The sequence below is a fragment of the Peromyscus eremicus genome, chromosome 9, assembly GCF_949786415.1.
Source record: "Peromyscus eremicus chromosome 9, PerEre_H2_v1, whole genome shotgun sequence".
Lineage (NCBI taxonomy): Eukaryota > Metazoa > Chordata > Mammalia > Rodentia > Cricetidae > Peromyscus > Peromyscus eremicus.
Genome location: NC_081425.1, coordinates 62,541,175 through 62,560,543, shown reverse-complemented (window position 1 = coordinate 62,560,543; position 19,369 = coordinate 62,541,175). Strand labels below are relative to the sequence as shown.

General features: G+C 48.8%; 1 protein-coding gene and 1 pseudogene across 1 annotated transcript in view; one reads left to right on the top strand and one right to left on the bottom strand.

Annotated features, from left to right (window-relative positions):
- The first annotated feature begins 1,004 nt into the window (after nucleotides 1-1,004).
- LOC131918962 (eukaryotic translation initiation factor 4B-like) lies at nucleotides 1,005-6,965 on the top strand (annotated as a pseudogene).
- A 3,499-nt stretch (nucleotides 6,966-10,464) lies between these two features.
- The window catches only part of Atp8a2 (ATPase phospholipid transporting 8A2), a 591,431-nt gene continuing 582,526 nt past the window's right edge, over nucleotides 10,465-19,369 (bottom strand). The window contains 1 exon segment of the mRNA XM_059273541.1: nucleotides 10,465-10,862. Within this exon segment, the coding sequence (XP_059129524.1) occupies nucleotides 10,765-10,862 (98 nt within the window). The 3' untranslated portion in view covers nucleotides 10,465-10,764.

Below are 19,369 nucleotides of genomic sequence, written 5' to 3'. Positions count from 1 at the left end.
GGCACTTAACTGCAGCTGATCATGAAGGTTTCAGATCAGTCTTCAAGAATTTTACATAATTTTACTTATGTGTATGGCACACTGTTAATGAGTAAATAACCAAGAGCTGGCCCAAGTGGGTTTGGTATAGTCGGAATTAAAAGGGAAGGGTTTTAGCCTCTTTAGCCTCCATTGATAGTACTGATTGTGATGGTTAGTGCTGTCAACCTGACAGGTCCCAGAATCACCTGGGAAGAGTCTCGATGAGGGATTTTCTACACTAGGTTGGACTGTGGGTGTGTCTGTGAGGGATTGTCTTGATTAAGTCAACTAGTCCACTGTGGGTGGGGCCATTCCTTAGGTCCTGAACTGTGTGGAGCAGAAATCACGCTGAGCACAAACAAACTGGTATACACTTACTTCTCTCTGTTCCTGACTGTGGATGTGATGTGACTAGATACTTGAAATGCTCGCCTTGCCTTCCCCACAGCGACGGACTAAGAACCAGAACTGTAGCTGAAATAAACTCGGTTCCCCTTACGTTGCTTTTGGTCAGGCTGTCTTATCACAGCCACAGAAACAAAACTGGAACACTGACTGAGCATCCCTTATTAGAAACATCTGTCACCAGAAGTGTCCTAGAAGGGAGCTTTGCACCACCCTTTTAAAATAATGTTGTAAATGAAATAAAGTTCTAGAGTGTGCATTTTATTTCCACTTGTGGCATCACATTAGGTTTTTGAAGTTTTGGGTTTGGATGCCAGGGCCATAGATGAGTGGTCGAATGCTTGCCTAGCGTGTGGGGTCTCCACATTTGACTCCTAGCACTGTGAACCGGAGGGAACAAGGAAAGGACGATAATGGCAGGCAGCATAGAGGAGGACCTTTGGGTTTTCAGAATAGATTTATGGAACATAGACCTGTGAAATAACACCACCAGGCTGGGGTGCGGCTCGGTGGCAGAGCACTTGCCTAGAAGGCCCAGGGCCTTGGGTTTAATCCCTACATCGGAAGGAGAGGGTAAAATGCCTGTGTCGTGAGTTGATGCTGTTCCTGATGGAGTTTGAACATCTCCCTCCCGGTTTACAGGAATCCGGAGATGAACCGGGAGGGAGGGAGGACTCTTCTAGATACAGTTCTTTCCTTTGACTGACACATCAAAACCTGGTGCGGCCTTTTCTCATGAAGAGGCCTGGCTGCAGTAACTTCTTGTGGGCACAAAAGGACATTCCAAAATGAAACACAGTCCAGTCTTCTGCTTTAACCAAAGGTTTATTTGAAATGGGTTTGTGCAGACATACGCTGGTTAACAGGATTGGTCAAAGCCTAGTCGATAAAACCAATGTACAAGGAGACATCATGGGCATGGATTCCCTTCTGAGAGGGAGACTGACCTCATACCACCATACTGCTGTCACTTAACAACCAGCCGACATTAACAGCACTGAAAATCATTAAATTCCAGAGAGAGGGAACGAAAACTTGCACCTATCACGGATGCGCTCACTTTTCTGCTGGGAGACAGTCTAACATGACCCCCAGTCAGCTTCCCTCTGCATGGCTAGGTGAAGGTCTGTCCTTGGTAAACAGTATTTGAGCAATCTCAGAACAGATCTAAGAGGAACCAGGGGGCACACGGCTTTGCTTACATGAGAGACACACCCTCCCCATAGGCTCAGTATAATGTAGTTCTCTACCCTGTGGCTGACCCTTGCTGTGCACGCTGCATTGCTCTGGGAAGGAGGCGCAGAGGGAGGAGCCCGGTGCTGGTCATCGGCAAGGAAGGGAGAGGGAGCGGGAGGCTCGGGCTTTACATAGATTTCATGACTAGAACACCAGACAGGTCTTTACCAGCACAGGGATCTTGTTGTAATTGCCATGGGATAATTGTACATAGTTATGGGCTATGCTGCCAGGATCTTGCTGGAAGGGGAGAAACTCCATGACCAGGCAGGTTTCCTTTTTTTTTTTTTTTTAAATTGGTGTCTGCTGCTTGCCCCTGTAAGCACATACCAAGCTACCTCTAGGAACACAGCTGGATCCAGTCCAACCCCACGGCAAGTGGGTCACCCCGCCTGCTCTTTAGCTCCCCCCACCTTTTTTCCCACACAGGAAATCAGAAACTCTTCCCTGCACAAACCTTTTATTTATCTTATTTTATAGGACCTTGCTTGTGGCCCAGGCTGGCCTCCAACTCTTGATTCGCCTGCCTCAGGCTCCAGAGTGCTGGGATCACAGGCACGAACCACCAGGAAGGGCTCCCGGCTTTTGATAAGCCCTCCTGACCTCTGCTTCCCAGGGCAGGATGGTTTGGGTAGTGATGCTGTTTCGACTTTTTTTTCTTCCCATCTCTGCCATAAATCACAGCCACCTGACACTTGGTTCCTGATTTCTCCAACAAACAGGTCTCCTTCCTCTCTTCCTAGCAAGGTCAGAAGAAATGCCTGTGGGCCAATCCCGTGAGCATGTTTTTCTTGGTCTGATGCCTGGGAGAGGGAGAGGAGTCGATATCTCAGGCAGCAAGAGCAAGAGCTTGTCATCTGAACAGGAGCCGGCCTGGGTGGAAAAAGAATCAGTCCTTTGTCTCCTCTCCCTGGGGATGGCTGAGGTGTTTCCAAGGCTAGGCTGGGCTGGGGGGTGGGGTGACCTCTCACCTCTTTGCTCATGGCATTGGTTCGCAGTTTCTGACCACTTGGATTTATGCTGCTTCCATACACCCTCCTCTTCCTACGCAAGAAATCACTCATCCTGGGTCAATGGGGAGCTTTAAAAAAGCCAGGGCGCACACAGTCTGAGACATGGTATTCGGTGAAGATCACGGAAGGGGAAAAGTTGGACATGGATGCTGAGAAAAAACGTGCACGAACCAAGGGTACCCTACACCATGCTGAGTGCTGGTCTCACTCTTTTAGGCACACGTAATAGTGCCATTGTGGGAATCTTGGGCTTCTAACTCTGTTGCCCATGGGAAAGCCTTCATGATGACCTTCAATTAAGGCTAGCCTGAGTTAATATCCCCCTACTGTACTGACACAGACAACAGCCTTGAAGCCAACACAGAATTACCCACACAGCCAACTGATGCGCACTTTCTTATTGTGAGGGGCCTTTATTTTAGCTTTCCCATTGTTGTTACATTGGTTGATTGAAGCATGTTCATGCAGAGAAGATGACATCTGTTCTGTTTATTTTTTTTTGAGACAGGGACTTCCTATGTAGCCCAGGCTGGCCTAGAACTCACCATGTAGCCCAGGCTGATCTTTAATTCTTATTCGTCAGCCTCCTGAGGGCTGGGATCACAGGTGTACACTGTCACACCAGATGGCATGCCATCTTTTGATTTGACCCGATAAACCTATATCTTTATTAAGTTATCACTTCAGATCTGTCTGGTCAGTTTTCCTGTTCAGTTTTTAAAGACCCCAGGAGATGAAGGCTACATTTCAGATGCTGAGGCTAAACCACTCCTTGAATGACTTTGGGACAATGACCCTGGGCAGTAATTCAAACCCTGGCCGAACTGTGCAGTCCTTTCACATGCTCCAAACAAAGGCTGCCTCATCTGACAGCAGGGCTGCAGACTCTAGACGTATGGCTTAAGACAAAATCCCAAGACACAAATAGCTGATGGAAAATTATCTTCCTTAGGAGTCAAAAGAAAAGCTCATTACTATAACAAATGAGAGATTATGGATGTTAGCTTTCTTTATTTAAAAAAAAAAAAAAAACGACCTGAAAGCCTATATATCCATTTACATTTTCAGACTCTTGTTACCTAGTTTTGCTTAAAAACAAAACAAAACAAAACAAATAAAAACATTCACTCATTGGGAACATACATAGCTCAATGGCAAACACTAGCCTAGCATTCACAAGGCCCTGAGTTCCATCCCCAGCACAGCAAAACAAACATATAATAAAACGCTTTTCAGGAGGCAAAAAGGGTCAGATGTTCAAGGGCAGCTTCAGCTACATAGTGAGTTCAAAGCCAGCCTGGACTACAGAAGAATTTATCTCAAAACAACAACAAAATCATTCATTGCTTCTTGATTAGTCAGTATTGATTTTCGCTGTGCGGACTTGAAGGCTTGTCAAAGAAAGAAGATGCCCAGCGGGGCTCTGCTGAAGCCCAGGTTCACCGTCACTTTCACCAGAGCAGTCAGATACCTCACCTCTCAGGTCTTTGTTTCTGTGTTTGCATGAGTGTTGGGAACTGGGGAAAGTAATACTGATCTAGAAATCTGGAATATTCTGCACTGAGACAGAGCAGACACAGCAGCTCTGCTTCCCGGAATATCACATAGTAGACCCCGACCAGCTAGGCAGTACTTCCAGACTGCCCGGTGGTCTTGAGCAGGGTATTGCCTCCAATGATAGTGTGTGCTGTCCACACGGCAGTCACCCCTATGGATGTGAGGAGAGTAGAAGAACCCAGAACTAAGTAGAAAGGATACTGGCTGTGCTGTTTACAGTTTCAAGAACAGGATCTAGCCATACAGACGAACCTTCTGTGAGCATCTTTAGCCCTAGACTCATCTTAGGCTCAATCCAGAGGCAGGCCTGGAAGTGCTGACCACATGTGACCTGCCAGCCCAAGAGTCACAAACCATGTGATGGGAGTGACATGTCCCACATGACATCTCCACTGAGCTGACAGCCAGTGTGTGCAACCTAGTCCAGTCTACTCTGTTCCCTAGGGAGGGGTTGTGTGTGAGACATTCTGACCTCAATTTAAAGACAGGACAAATGACACGACTCCCCAGTGAGCCCTGCATAAATAGTATACATCACACACCATGACAGCTGCTTTGCCTAGAAACCCAATTTAGTCATTTGGCTAAGAGAAAGCTTAATCAGGACAGAAAAAAATAGAAAACATCCCTCCCAGAAATGTTTTCTCCTGCCGGTATACCTCATTATTGTGGAGACTGTTTAGTCTACTTCTCAAAAGAAGAAAATATGCTCCAGGAAAATGCACACTGTACTGTAAAGTCCAAAGACAAGAAAACAAACAAACAAAAAAACCCCAAACAAACACTTTCATTCACTAATCTGATTTAATAGCCTTCAAGTTCAAGAGTGGGCTAAGTATCTGACAAAAAGTTGGATTTTCATTCAATCTTTCCAAATGGGTTTAGTTCCCAGATGTAAATGACTAGTGGGGCCTGGGCATCCTCTCTTCCCCTCCCAACATGGCAGCCTCAGCAAAACAGAAGATTCAGAAGGGAAGACCATTTCCCTAACAGACTTTCTGGTTGAGGATGGCGTGAGGAAGCACCTAGGTCCCCAAACCAGTCAGCTGGGCTGATGAAACAGATGATCTGGAAAGAGATGTGTCAACAACTCGGCATAGTAATGATGACAGTGTTTATAGGGCGCCTCTAATTGACTGTCCTTTTTACTGCTCCATGGCCTGCTCAGGAACCAAATACCCACCAGAGCTGTCTTCCCAAATCGCCACCCTACACCGTTTTCCTAGGGAACCTGCCCTATGATGTGACAGAAGACTCTGCTAAGGAGTTCTTTAGAGGATGAGATATCAGTGCAGTCCACTTGCTGTGTGAACCCAGCAATCCAGACAGGTTGAACGGTTTTGGCTATGCAGAATTTGAGGACCTGCCTACTCTGCTCGGTGCGCTGAGTCTCTAGGTAACAGGAGAAATTTGAGTTGCTGATCAAGCACTGGATACAGACAGGGGTGATTATTCTTTTGGTCAAGATAGAAATTTAGATCCTAACAAAACAGACACAGACCAGAGGACCCATCCTGCTGCAGACAGCTTTGAGGACTACCATCCCGAAGAGGTGATGGTAGCTTTGGAGACAAGTGTTGAGATTCAGAGTGGTATCAGGATGGGTTTCAGACAGGTATCAGGACAGCCCATGCTGAGATCTGGGGGCCAGGACGCTGTGATGACCAGGGCAGCAGAGACTATGACTCCAGGACAGGCAGAAGAGCATTTGGTAGTGGGCACTGTAGGGTTGGTGACTGCAGAGGAAATAGGGACTGCTATGAAGACAGGTATGACAGATAGGGCGGTCAGTCATGGAGCTCCAGGGATGATTACTCTTGGGACAATTATAGGCATGATGACGGAGGTCTGTCCCCCGACAACCCCAAACTGAATTGAAAAACTTGGAATATTCCCAAGGAAGATGATTCCTCTGCTAGTTCCTCCCAGTCCAGTTGAGCAGCTTCTATCTTTGGAGAGGCAAAGCCTGTTGACACAGCTGCTAGAGAAAGAGAAGCTGAAGAGGGACCACGGAAGTAGCAGGAGAAGTTGCATCGTCAGCTGGATGAACCAAAACTAGACGGCTGACCCTGGAGGAGACACCAAGTGGGCCAAGGGAAGAAACTCAGGTCGAGGACAGGAAGTGAGTCATCACAGACTGGGGCCTCAGTCACATCTGGCAGAATTACACAAGAGAGAGAGAGAGAGAGAGAGAGAGAGAGAGAGAGAGAGAGAGAGAGAGAGAGAGAGAGAGAGGAGAGAGAGAGAGAGAGAGGTCGCTAGAAAAATGAAACACTCAATAAAGAAGGCTGTCACTTTCCAATCTCTAAAGCTGAACTTGATTGGCCTCTAAAGGTCATGCTAGCCCCTGTGTGGGTAAAGCGACACTCGAACCTTCCTGCTCCATTTCAGAGCTCAGACACAGAGCAGCAGTCCCGGACAAGTGACAGAGGGAAGCAGCTCTGTCTGGCTCAGCCCTGTGAGGAAGGACCAGCAAGGAAAGAAGAAAACAAAGTAGATGGGATGAGTATCCCAAAAGGCCAGAGTGGGAACCCCAGCTGTGGTCCTGGAGATGGGGGGAACACAGACCACTGGAAGGGGTTGAGGAAAGATTGCAAAAGGATCAAGACTCTAGAGCTGCACCTGAGCCAAAGTGAGGAGAATTCAGCCTCCAAGCTCAGTTCTGCAAGCAAGTATGCTGCTCCCTCCATGGATGGAGATGATGGGAAGGAGGGGGACAACTGCACTGAGTAGATTTCCATGTCCTGTGATGTCTCCTAATCTCACTATCTACCCTGGAGCATTCAAGGGCAAATCAAACTAGTCTTGCAGATCCTATTTTGCCCCTTCTAAACACTGTCCTGTCTAAACTTTCAAATATGTCCACATTCTTTCAAAACCTTGTCACTCTGGTCATCTCCTGTCTCAATGACAGTGGTAGCCTCCCCAAAGCAGTCTCTGAAAGTCACACACCTGATCTCACAGGCATTTTATCTTGGCCACCAGAAGCTGCGGCCTGAGGCATCACTGTTTTTCTCAAGTGAACTGGCTCTGGGTGTCTCTGATTCCTGCCCCCATGACTCTCTGTCTGTTGCTCCTGAAGCTTCGCATCTCCCCCACCCCCATTTGGAGGGCAGAGTACTTCAATCAATAGACTCCGGTGGTGAATAGGAGTGTGTAAATGGGGAGAGTTGAGTTGGAGGCTGTCAAGCCTCGATCGGGGTGTTTTCAGGTTTCTTTAAGTTTCTTTCATGGAAGCCCGTGCTAGTGCTTGGGTTTATAATGTGACCTATGCTGTGAGGTTTTCTACTTAAGAGGGTTGGTTTCATAGCTTCCCTTAAGAATAAAGGATAATGCAAAGAACTACTGAATAAGGCCCTGGCTTCTCTCGCAACACAGTAGCCTGGCCTGTCTGCATTGATGTGCCCCTTTATAGAGGTCAGCTTCAAAGATGGCAGGTTTCCTTGTTGCAGGAAGTCAGGGTACTATGGAGAAATGAGACTTTGGTCGTAATGTGCACGCTCTAGGTCGGCTGTGCAGGAGTGTTGGTTTAGTGGGCTGCAGCAGTGGGCACAGCAAGGACTGCTCCAGTGGGCTTGACTGGCTGGTAGCTAGGAAGTGGGCTTTTAGGGAGATACCCACAGCTGACTGGGTTTTTAAAAAACTGTTGGTTGAGGCCAGGCGGTGGTGGTGCACTCCTTCAATCCCAGCACTCAGGAGGCAGAGGCAGGTAGATCTCTGTGAGTTCAAGGCCAGTCTGATCTACAGAGTGAGTTCCAGGAAAGGTGCCAAAGCTACACAGAGAAACCCTGTCTTGAAAACAAAACAAAACAAAACAAAACAAAAAACCCCAACAAAACAAAACAAACAAACAAACCCGTTGGTTGTGGACAACAAAGAGGTCATTTGCCCTCTTCATGTCTCTTTCCCTTCCAGACAGTTGCATCTAAAGGAAAGCTGCTGTGCCCCACTCTCCTACTTGGCTCCTCTGTTAAAATAAAAGCAGGGGCCAACTTATACTTTCCTGAATACATGCAAATTTGTGCAGAAATATTTTCTAGGAAAATGATTTGTAATCTGCAGACATTAATGGGGGATGTCTTGAGTTGTAAAATCCCATCCTTAGGGTTGAGGGTTTGGCATGGTTTTTTTTCCCTCTTCAAATAAATCTAGTCTTTAAAGTTGAAAGAAACAAAGAGAAAGAATGAGAGAAAGAAAGGAGAAAAAATGGAAGAAAGATAAAGAAGGATGGAGAGAGAGAGAGAGAGAGAGAGAGAGAGAGAGAGAGTAGTTGGAGAGCCTAGGGCACATCCCGTTGGTTTTCCTCTTCTCTCCCCAGTTCTGCCCCCACCTCTCTGGATAAGATGGACACCATGGCTGGCCCCGCTGATCTGAGGCACACTTCCTGCTGTTTCTCCCACATGGGACAGTCTGTCAGGATTCCAGTTTGCTGGGCACACTAGATTTTTCACTCGCCTCAGGGAGCAGAGAGGTCACCTCCAAGATTCTTGCTCATTGTACCATCTTGCCTCCCTTCAAACCATGCCAGCATCCCAGTCACTTCCTAAGTGAGAATCAGTTTTCTTACTCAATGCAAATCATCACCAAGGTTTTTCTTCGGTGCCCACCCATCTCTGATGTTCCCAAAGTAAAGGATCAGGAAGCAAAGCGTAGCCTCTTTTCTTCCCGAACGCAGCACTTTGGACCGCTCAACCAGCCCAACTGCTGCTTTCTTTCTGAAGCTAGCACACATCCCTGGTGGTATGGTACCACTTTACCCAGTAACAGATGCCCAGAGGTATTTACTTTAAGCTATCCAAAATTCTGGTTTGGCAGCCAAAATAAAGGGAAGAGAGAGGCCCACATTCTCTGAGAGCCCCCAGTTTTCACATGCAGGTTTAGGGCATCCAGTTTCTGTTCCAGTTCAGAGTAGGGGCCTTCAGTGGACAAAGCTGGGAACTGACACTTTCCTTCCTTGTTTTTAGAGCCCAAGCCACTGCTCAGAAAGAGGCCCTTGGGCCTAAAACTTGCTGGATACAGAAAGGAGACCGTGTTAATATTTTTAAAAGTTACGATCTTGAAAATATTTGGAATTGTTTTCATTAGAAGTGTATGGTGCTGAATGGGGTAACTCACACCTATAATCCTAATAAGCTGGAGGCTGAGGATTGCAGAAAGTTTGAGGCTAGCCTGGACTACAAAGTGTGTTCAAGGCTAGATTGGCATACAGTGTAAGACTCTGTCTCAAGAAAAATCAACCAAACAAAATGTCTGCAGGAGCAAGGTCTGGTTTCTGCTACAGTGTACACGGGCTGATCGCTACAACTGTCTATCAAGAGTAGGACTTGAGAACTTCCATGTCCTCCCGGTCTGCCTCCTGAGTCTCGTGTCCTTTATCAAGTTCCTGGGAGATATGGGCTCCTCTTCCTCACCACTCTCTGCCCTGTGCTTACCCGGCCCCCAGCTCACCCTGGTTCTAGAATTTCAGAGTGACAGTTTTTTTTTTCCCTTCAGTGCACAGACAGCATCATACACTCACTTCCAAACTGGAGAAAGTCTAAAATGTGCTTCGAGCATCCAGGGAGCAGGGACCGACTCTGATTCTGAGAGGCTGCCAGAGGCCCAGCTCAGAAGTGGTCTGCAGAGCCTGCCACCCTCACCCACAGGATCCCATCAGAAAAAAGACAGCTGAGTATTGAGGCCAGGTATGGGACAGCTTCTTCTCCTCGGTTATGGAGCTAACGGGCAGCAGTGGGGGCAGGGTAGGGTGGGATGGGGCTGGGCGAGAAGAAAGATTCTGATACCCACATCTGAACGTATAGAGGAACAAAGACACACAGAACCTGGATGGGTGGCTACCAGCTGTGAGGCACCGCCCCCAGGGGCCAGCTGGACAGGTCTGAGGACAAGAACCCAGGGTAGCAACGGTAAGACCGGAGGCGTGCACCTGAAATGGGCGCGGAAGGCATGGAACGCTGGCTGATTGCCTTGCTGGGGCTGGGGCTTGAAACAGCCAAGGAAATGTTCTCCAGTTTGTCCCTCAACCGTAAGTTTTTCTGATTTCACCGCAATCAAGAAGTTTACGCCAGCTTCACACAAACGAAACAGGAATCCAAGTGAGTGAGCAATCTGCAGAAAGCGAGGTTCGTATGATCTGTGCATGCACCGAACAGGAAGTGTACCCTGCTCCAATTACACAGGACTGGTCTCTGGTAACATAATGCCCCTTTCCTCTCTCCCAGAACCACTAGTATTGATGTTTTAGCACTGGTGAAACATGGTTTTTAATTTCACACCTCACAGAGCCCAGCTGAATGCTTCATAACAACGGAAACGTTGGGCCAAGCGCGGCAGACAAGCTGGGAGAATAGCTTCCCCCGATGCCTGTGTCCTGGGACTGCAAGGGGACAGACAGCTGCTAACACACTGGTCGGCTAAGGCCACAGAAATGTGTTTTCTGGTGTTGGGCTGCGGGTGCCAGTCTCTCCTGACAAAACTGTGTTAACACTGCGTGCAACAAACTGAATCTCTTTCCCTGGAGCAAAATCGCCTCTTATTTCTTCCTTGACTTCTTTTTGGTGGTGTCATAAGCACGAACTATTTCCTCCTGGGTAACAGCTCCGTGTTCTTCTTGAGAAAAGGCATACCCGTCTACGGAGAAACATACAGAAGTGGATTAGGGAACATGCCAGACCAGTACTTCCCAACCTTCCTAATGCTGTGACCCTTTAATTCAGTTCTTCGTGTTGCGTTGACCCCCCAGCCATGAAATTATTTCATTGCTACTTCATAACTGCAATGTTGCTGTTATGAATTGTAATGTAAATATCTGATATGTAGGATATTTGATATACGACCCCGTGAAAGGGTTGTTCAACCCCAAAGGGGGTGTGACCCGCAGGTTGAGAAATCCTGTTTTAGTCTAAGGATGAACTACTTTCCAGGAAGACCCCATTGAACTGTGTGGTCACGGGACTTTCTTAGCCGTGGATACAGAGACCCGAGATGAAGATACCTGTAAAAGCAAAGGGGACCATGATCAAGAGGGAGTGTGGTGGCAGGGGCTGATCAAACTGGGGTGGCCATGGCTCAGAGCAGGAGGAGTTGGTTTTCTGCAGCTGTGAAAAATACCATGGACTGGGTGCAGTATAAACCAGAAGTCTGTTTGGTTTACAGTTCTGTAGGCTGGGAGTCCATTGTCAAGAGGCAGTACCTGGGGAGGACTTCCTTACTGCAACACAGCATGGGTGGGGGGTGACACCCCACTCCTGGATGACAATCTTAGTCCATTGGCTGGACTAGAGCCCAGGTGGCACTATCACCCCTACAGCTCCCCCCTTAACGCCATCACCATAACAATTCCATGCCCCCATGCATTCTGGAGAACATTCAAACCACAGCAAGCAGGTTTTCTAGTTTGGGGGGGGGGGGCTCAGTGTGGAAAATGTAAACATGGGCTAGTGGGCCATGCCCCACTACCCTACCACCTATCAAGAGGCACTGTCTCCCCATCTGCCTGATGCTGTTTATGAGGCCCTAAACACATCAGGAAAGACACTCCTGATAGCGAGGCCGACAAAGCACAGAGGATGCTTGGAGAGCTCCAGTTTGTACACTGGGCTGCTTCTGGCTGGTAAGCAATTGAAGTGGGTTTGTTTCTGAGTGACTGAGGAGAAAGAACACAGGCAGGGGCAGATTTAATGAATGGTTTCATGCCCACAGAAGGACGGGGCCTCACAGGGTAACAGCAAAGCAAGTGTCACAACCGTTCTGCACACCGCGTGAAAACAGCTCAAGGACTCCGCCCACGGACAATGTGTGCTACTTCAAGGACGCCGCCCATCGGCCAACACATCATACTACGGTCCCACTTCACAGTTGAGCAAACTAAGGCCCAGAGACTCCTTTTACTTGCCCAAGGTCACAGAGCTGGGAAGCAAAGCTGGGCAGTGTGTGACCTACTCACTTCTGACAACTTCTGCTGCGGCCGAGGGACGGAAAAGTCCCGTGGCTCAGTTCGATGTCCTGGCCAGAAGACAGCACAGTCCAATCCTGATGGTCCTAAGGCACCTCTGTCTTCCTGCTTACGCTTTGTCAATGGAGCTGTCTGATCACTGACGTACTATTTTTAAGCTTTTTTTTTTTTTTTTTTTTTCCTTTTTTGCAGTATGGGGAATGGAACCCAAGGCCTCCTGCATTCTAGGTGAGTGCTCCCCGAGTCATACCCCTGCCCTCCTGCCAGATTCTCTAAAAGGAGAAAAAGAAATCAGCCAAGGTGAGCAGCTGTCAGCTGGTTGATGGGGTTGTTAGTTTCCTCAGCTGTTTGCTGGAGAGTAAAGTCTGCAGGATGTAAAGACAGTCACCAGCAGGGCAGGCTGACGGAAGGCTGTAGGGGAAAGCTCCATGGCTATTGTTCATACCCAGAAGCCCTGTCCTCAGGTTGGCTTCCTGCCCTTCAGGAGAAGGAGCCTGCCAGCTACTCTCCAGACAGCCTAAAGGATTCCGATGCATAGTGGGCAGAGACACTGGGGGTCCCCTGAGGACACAGGGTCTGAGCAGTAGGGAGGATATTTCAGACTTGGCAGTCACAGGAGGGAGGATGGAGTCAGGGAGCCTGAGAGAGCAGGGAAGGTGGGAAGATCACCCAGTGTGAGCGCAGACCGCAGAGACGCACTCTCCTGCCTGCTGCCCATTTCCAACAAAAATGAATCCCCTCAAACAGGAAGTCCCACCGTGTGGGCGTCATAGGGAAGCAGATCCCAGTGCAGTGTGAGTCCCGTAGCCAGGCAAAAGCCAGATGGAGGCAGCAAAGAGAGAGGCTTCGGCAGGTGCTTACTGTGCAAGCTGGGAAACTGACTTTGATCCCCGGAACCCACATAAAGGTGGAAGGAGAGACTGACTCGACAACGTTGTCCTCCAACCTCCACATATACCTGGGACCCCCCAAAAGTGAATAGAGGCAGAAGCCAGCCTGGTGGGAATTTCCACTGAAGCCACGCCCTGCCCTCAGGCCCTGGGGACAGGGGCTTCCTCATGGGCTGTCCACACAGGTGGCCTTGCTCCACACATCCTGCTTCTGTGAGGTAAGGAACGAAGGCTGTGTCTCATCCCTGTTCCCAAAGATCTTCTAGAAATGGGCCATGGCTTGCTGGAGCTCTCTGGGAAGGGGAGGGGCTGCTCCCCTCTGCCTCCTCTCTGTCCAGGTCCCTGCCCTGACCACACACAAGATGTGCTGTGTGAGGCTATTTACAGCAGTCCAAGAGGACAGCCTTTTCCTTGGAAGGGTTCAAAGCAAAATCTAGTTCAAAACACACACACACACACACACACACACACACACACACACACACACAACCCCAGTGTGTCCTTTTGGTACCAGGATTGCTTTACCACAGTTAAACTTGACAATGTTCATTCTCTAGTCTTCTAACAAGGAATGTTTTGTGTATCTTTGTCCCAGCAGCTGCCCCTGGATGGGATGTACCGCTGGAATGATGCCTCTGGCTTCCTCTGTGGCTGTGGCTGCTGCACCCCACCAGGGGAGACCCTTCAATCTGAAGGAAGCCATTGTGACCAAGGGAAGGCTTCCCAGAGAGATTCTAGAAACGAGGCTAGAGGGGACAGGACCACGGTGCTCCCTCTAAGAAGATGTCATTCTTAGTTGGCTGGGCATCTATCTTGGATGGTGACCAGATGGCTGGAGATCCAGGGGCACAAAAGGGAACTTCTTGTCCTTGCTCGGCCATTACTAGACTTTGTAACCTTGGACTCTTGAAGCTGTCTGGGTTTGGGTTTGCTTCTCTTTAAGATGAAATGGCCTGGGACAAGACATGCCCTAACTCTAATAACTCCAGCCCTTCCTGAGGGCTCCAGGATGCATCATCCTTGAAAACTGCTAAAACATTTTAGGCCTGATGTGTGTGTGTGTGTGTGGGTGGGTGTGTGTGGGTGTGTGTGTGTGTAGTGTGTGTGTGTGTGTGTGTATGTGTGTAGTGTGTGTGTGTGTATGTGTGTGTGTGTGTGTGTGTGTGTGTAGGGTGTGTACTAGCTGGTTTTGTGTGTCAACTTGACACAAGCTAGAGTCATCAGAGGAAGGAGCCTCAGTTGAGGAAATAGTTCGATGAGATCCAGCTATAAGGCATTTTCTCATTTAGTGATCAATGGAAGGGCCCAGCCCATGGTGGGTAGTGCCATCCCTGGGCTGGTGGTCCTGGTTTCCTTCCATAAGAAAGCAGGCTAAGCAAGTCCTGTGAAGCAAGCCAGTAAGCAGCTCCCTCCATGGCCTCTGCATCAGCTCTTGCCTCCAGGATCCTGCCCTGTTTGAGTTCCTGTCCTGATTTCCTCTGGTGATAACAGCAATGCTGAAGTGTAAGCCAAATAAACCCTTTCCTCCTCAACTCACATTTTGGTCATGGTGTTTTGTTGCAGCAATAGAAACCCTAACTAAGACGAGAGCTTGTGAATGAAGGTTATGAATGAATGAATGAATGAATGAATGAATGTTAAAACATAAATATTATTATGGTTATCAAAACATAGGTAAATGAATAATTAAGACTAGTTAGGGGTATCCTTTTGGACACCCAACTCTGGAAGGGTCTTGATCTCATGGCTATAAGGTGTCCTGTGGGCTGGCAAGGGGCTGCCTCAGTTAATTCTAGGTGAGGGTTTCTAGGCTTCTCTTCAGAGAGACAGGTAACGCTCTCATCCTGACCTGTTCTCAGGTGAGCAGAGTGTGACCAAATGCCCTTCTTGAGGCAGAGGATGGCAAGTTCAAGGCCAGGTAGGGCAACCGATTGAGAAGCTGTCTCAAGATGGGAAGTAAAAAGAGCGATGGGTCTCTTGATCAGCGGCAGAGAACTTGCCTAGTGTACGGTTCTGGTCCCTTCTTGAGTACAAAACAGAAGGAAAGCAGGAGGATGTGCTGATAGATTTATTCTGGAAAGGTGTCAGGGTTTCCCTGGCAGAAAACATCTCCTTTTAGAAACCAGGTCTGATGGGAGTTAGGTTGGCACAGGTCCAGGGAAAAGATAGGCCCCAGGGTCACTCACTAACTCTACCTGCCAGCTCTGAAGCCTGACCAGGAAGCAGGATTTCTTTCTAGGTTAATCTGGGGGACATGTAACTGGTATTTGCATACCTATGGGGAGTCAGTGAGAAGCTCAAGCTCTCTGCATTTCCCACTTGAGTTCATCTTCAGGAAGTCTTGGTGGGAGCTGGGGACTGGAGGAAGCTTTCCCTGACCTAACTTGGGAACTTCCTTGGCCCCTGCTCCAGAATCTGCCAGAATCTATAGAGGGCTCATGGGAGGGGCATAGATAGAGTGCTGTGTGGTTTGTTCTTTAGTTGTTTTGTCTTGCTGGGGTGGAACATTTGGTGAAGTTGAAAAAGTAAAGTCATTGCCCCCCACCCCTGGCCAAAACTTTAGAATAAAATTCTTACATTCTATTTCTTTGACCCTGAGATCTGATAGTAGCTTAATAAAAGTAGAGTTTCAGAGATGATACAAACCATGGTGCTGATGAGGAAATTTAGATTGTGTAGGAAATATTGATCTCAGTTATTAGTATTGTACACCGGCAATATAAATAGTATTAAGAGCTGTGTTAGTCTATTTTTTTGTTACTATAATGAAACATTCAAAGCTGAGAACCTTACGAAGTAAGAAGATTTATTTCATCTCACAGATGTGGAAGTTAAAGGTGGAGGGACCCTATCTAGTGGTAGGGTCTGCTGGCAGGGTTCCAGGTAGCACAGGACAGCACATGGCAAGAGACTGGGATGTGCACGTGACTTCTGGTCTCTGTCTCTGTCTCTCTGTCCCCTCCCCTGATACAGTCACAGGATTCAGTTATGAGGGCTCTGCCCTGAAGATTGAACCTAACTCCAGTCATTGCTAAAGATCCTGACTTAATTCAGTTCTGTCCCGTATACAAACCATGGTGACAGAACACTGGAGATCAGAGCCTCTTGGGTTTCCAGGGAGGATAGGGTCTGTGACAGCAGGACAGTTGGAGGGGGACATTCCACAGGCCTTCTCAGAGCCAGAGCTCTGAGCACTTGAAAGTCTGATCAGGAACGGCAGGAACAATCTAAGTTGTTTAATAGGCTCTAGTACTACCCATTAAGGATCGAAAGTTTTTTGAGATTTTATTTATTTTTACTTTATGTGTATAGGTGTGTGTCTAAATATATATCTGTGCACCCTGTGTGCTTGCAGAGGCCAGAAGAAGGTATCAGAATCCCTAGGACTGGAGTCACAGAGGGTTCTGAGCCACTGTGTGAGTGCTAAGTATTGAACCTGGGTCTTCTGGAAGAGTAGCTAGTGTTCTTATCTGCTGAACCATCTCTCCAGCCCTCCATTAAAGGTTTTTTATAAATGTGGTATGGTTTTAGAAGCTGTCTTATTTCTTGCATTTGTTCAGTAGACTTTCTTTTTTGACTGTCAAGTGTTGACTTAAGAAAAAATATGAGGTTGTTAAGTTAGTTATAACTTTCCCCTAGATATATGTGAACATAAGTAATTGTTTTTGATACTGAAGAATGAGCCTCGGCCTTGTGCAGGCTGAGTAAAGGGTCTGTCACCAAGCCCTGTCTCCAGGCCTCTTTTCACTTTTTGAGACAGGATCTCACGGAGTTGCCCAGGCTGGCCTTGAACTCACTTTGTAGTTTAAGCAGCTTTGGACTTGTGATCCTCCTGCCTCAGTCTCCTGGCCCGGCTGTACATATTCTTTCTATGATTACTCCAAGACTTTTGTTGGGGAAGCAGTGTGGTCCACAGTATGAATGCATCCATCCTGAAGGCTTTATATACTTCATGTGATAATGTGTAAGGACGTCATATAATTGTATTTTCTTTTTCCAGAGGAAAAAGTAGAAACTTTGAGAAATACATACACTATCCAGAGCTACTCAGCTAACTGAAAAAAACAAACAAACAAACAAAAACCCCACAATATCTAGCACTTACTGAACTCTTCAGGCCCAATGTTCTTCTAGACCCCTATATATATGATCTTATTTTATCCCTCCAATAACCCCAGCTGGGTTCTCACATTTTACAAATGCAGACACAGAGAGATAAAGTGGCGGGACAGGAACCCGGTGGTGTGAGTCCAGAGGGGGACCCAGCGGTGTAAGTCCAGAGGGGGACCCAGCGGTGTAAGTCCAGAGGAGGACCCAGCAGTGTAAGTCCAGAGGAGGACCCAGTGGTGTGAGTCCAGAGGGGGACTCCTACAGTGTGAGTCCAGAGGGTGACCCAGTGGTGTAAGTCCAGAGGGGGACCCAGCAGTGTAAGTCCAGAGGGGAACCCAGTGGTGAGAGTCCAGAGGGGGACCCAGTGGTGTGAGTCCAGAGGGGGACCCCTGAAGTGTAAGTCCAGAGGAGGACCCAGCGGTGTAAGTCCAGAGGGAGACCCAGCAGTGTAAGTCCAGAGGGGAACCCAGTGGTGAGAGTCCAGAGGGGGACCCAGTGGTGTGAGTCCAGAGGGGGACCCCTGAAGTGTAAGTCCAGAGGAGGACCCAGCGGTGTAAGTCCAGAGGGGGACCCCTGCAGTGTGAGTCCAGAGGGGGACCCATGAAGTGTGAGTCCAGAGGGGGACCCATGAAGTGTGAGTCCAGAGGGGGACCCCTGCAGTGTGAGTCCAGAGGGGGGCCCTTGCAGTGTGAGTCCAGAGGGGGACCCCTGCAGTGTGAGTCCAGAGGGGTACTCCTGCTGTGTGAGTCCAGAGGGGAACCCATGAAGTATGAATCCAGAGGGGAACTCCTGCAGTGTGGATCCAGAGGGGAACCCTTGCAGTGTGAGTCCAGAAGGGAACCCACGCAGTATGAGTCCAGAGGGAGACCCCTGCAGTGTGAGTCCAGAGGGGAACCCCTGCAGTGTGAGTCCAGAGGGGAACCCCTGCAGTGTGAGTCCAGAGGGGAGCCCATGAAGTGTGGGTCCAGAGGGGGGCCCCTGCAGTGTGAATCCAGAGGGGGACCCATGAAGTGTGAGTCCAGAGGGGGACCCATGAAGTGTGAGTCCAGAGGGGAACCCCTGCAGTGTGAGTCCAGAGGGGAACCCCTGCAGTGTGAGTCCAGAGGGGGACCCATGAAGTGTGAGTCCAGAGGGGAACCCCTGCAGTGTGAGTCCAGAGGGGAACCCCTGCAGTGTGAGTCCAGAGGGGGACCCATGAAGTGTGAGTCCAGAGGAGGACCCCTGCAGTGTGAGTCCAGAGGGGAACCCCTGCAGTGTGAGTCCAGAGAGGAACCCCTGCAGTGTGAGTCCAGAGGGGTACTCCTGCTGTGTGAGTCCAGAGGGGAACCCATGAAGTGTGGGTCCAGAGGGGAACCCATGAAGTATGAATCCAGAGGGTAACTCCTGAAGTGTGGATCCAGAGGGGAACCCTTGCAGTGTGAATCCAGAGGGGAACCCCTGCAGTATGAGTCCATAAGGGAACCCCTGCAGTGTGAGTCCAGAGGGAAATCCCTGCAGTGTGAGTCCAGAGGGGTACTCCTGCTGTGTGGGTCCAGAGGGGAACCCACGAAGTGTGGGTCCAGAGCAGGACCCATGAAGTATGAATCCAGAGGGGAACCCCTGCAGTGTGAGTCCAGAGGGGAACCCTTGCAGTATGAGTCCAGAGGGGAATCCCTGCAGTGTGAGTCCAGAAGGGAACCCCTGTAGTGTGAGTCCAGAGGGGGACCCCTGCAGTGTGAGTCCAGAGGGAAATCCCTGCAGTGTGAGTCTAGAGGGAAATCCCTGAAGTGTGAGTCTAGAGGGAAATCCCTGAAGTGTGAGTCTAGAGGGGAACCCCTGCAGATTGCTGTCCTTGGAGGATCCCATCAATCTTTATACCTTGTCTTCCACCTCACACTTCCAACATGGCTATGACCTTGATAGAATCCATGGCGATGACCTAGAAGCTCAACACAGCACTACAACCTGTTGTATGTGGGTGCTCTCTGATTGAGCTTCTGCTTTTCTGCCCCCAGGGCTGTGCTACACCCCTCCCAGGGGCTGTGGGAAACAGAAAGGAGTGGAGTGCTGACGGGTCACATAACACCACCCTTCTCTCTCTGTTGTGGAATATTATTTTAAGATGTGTTATATTTGTTTGTGCTGTAGAACATTTGTTTAATGATGCAAAGATGTGTTGCATTCTTTTATGTTGCATTTGTTTA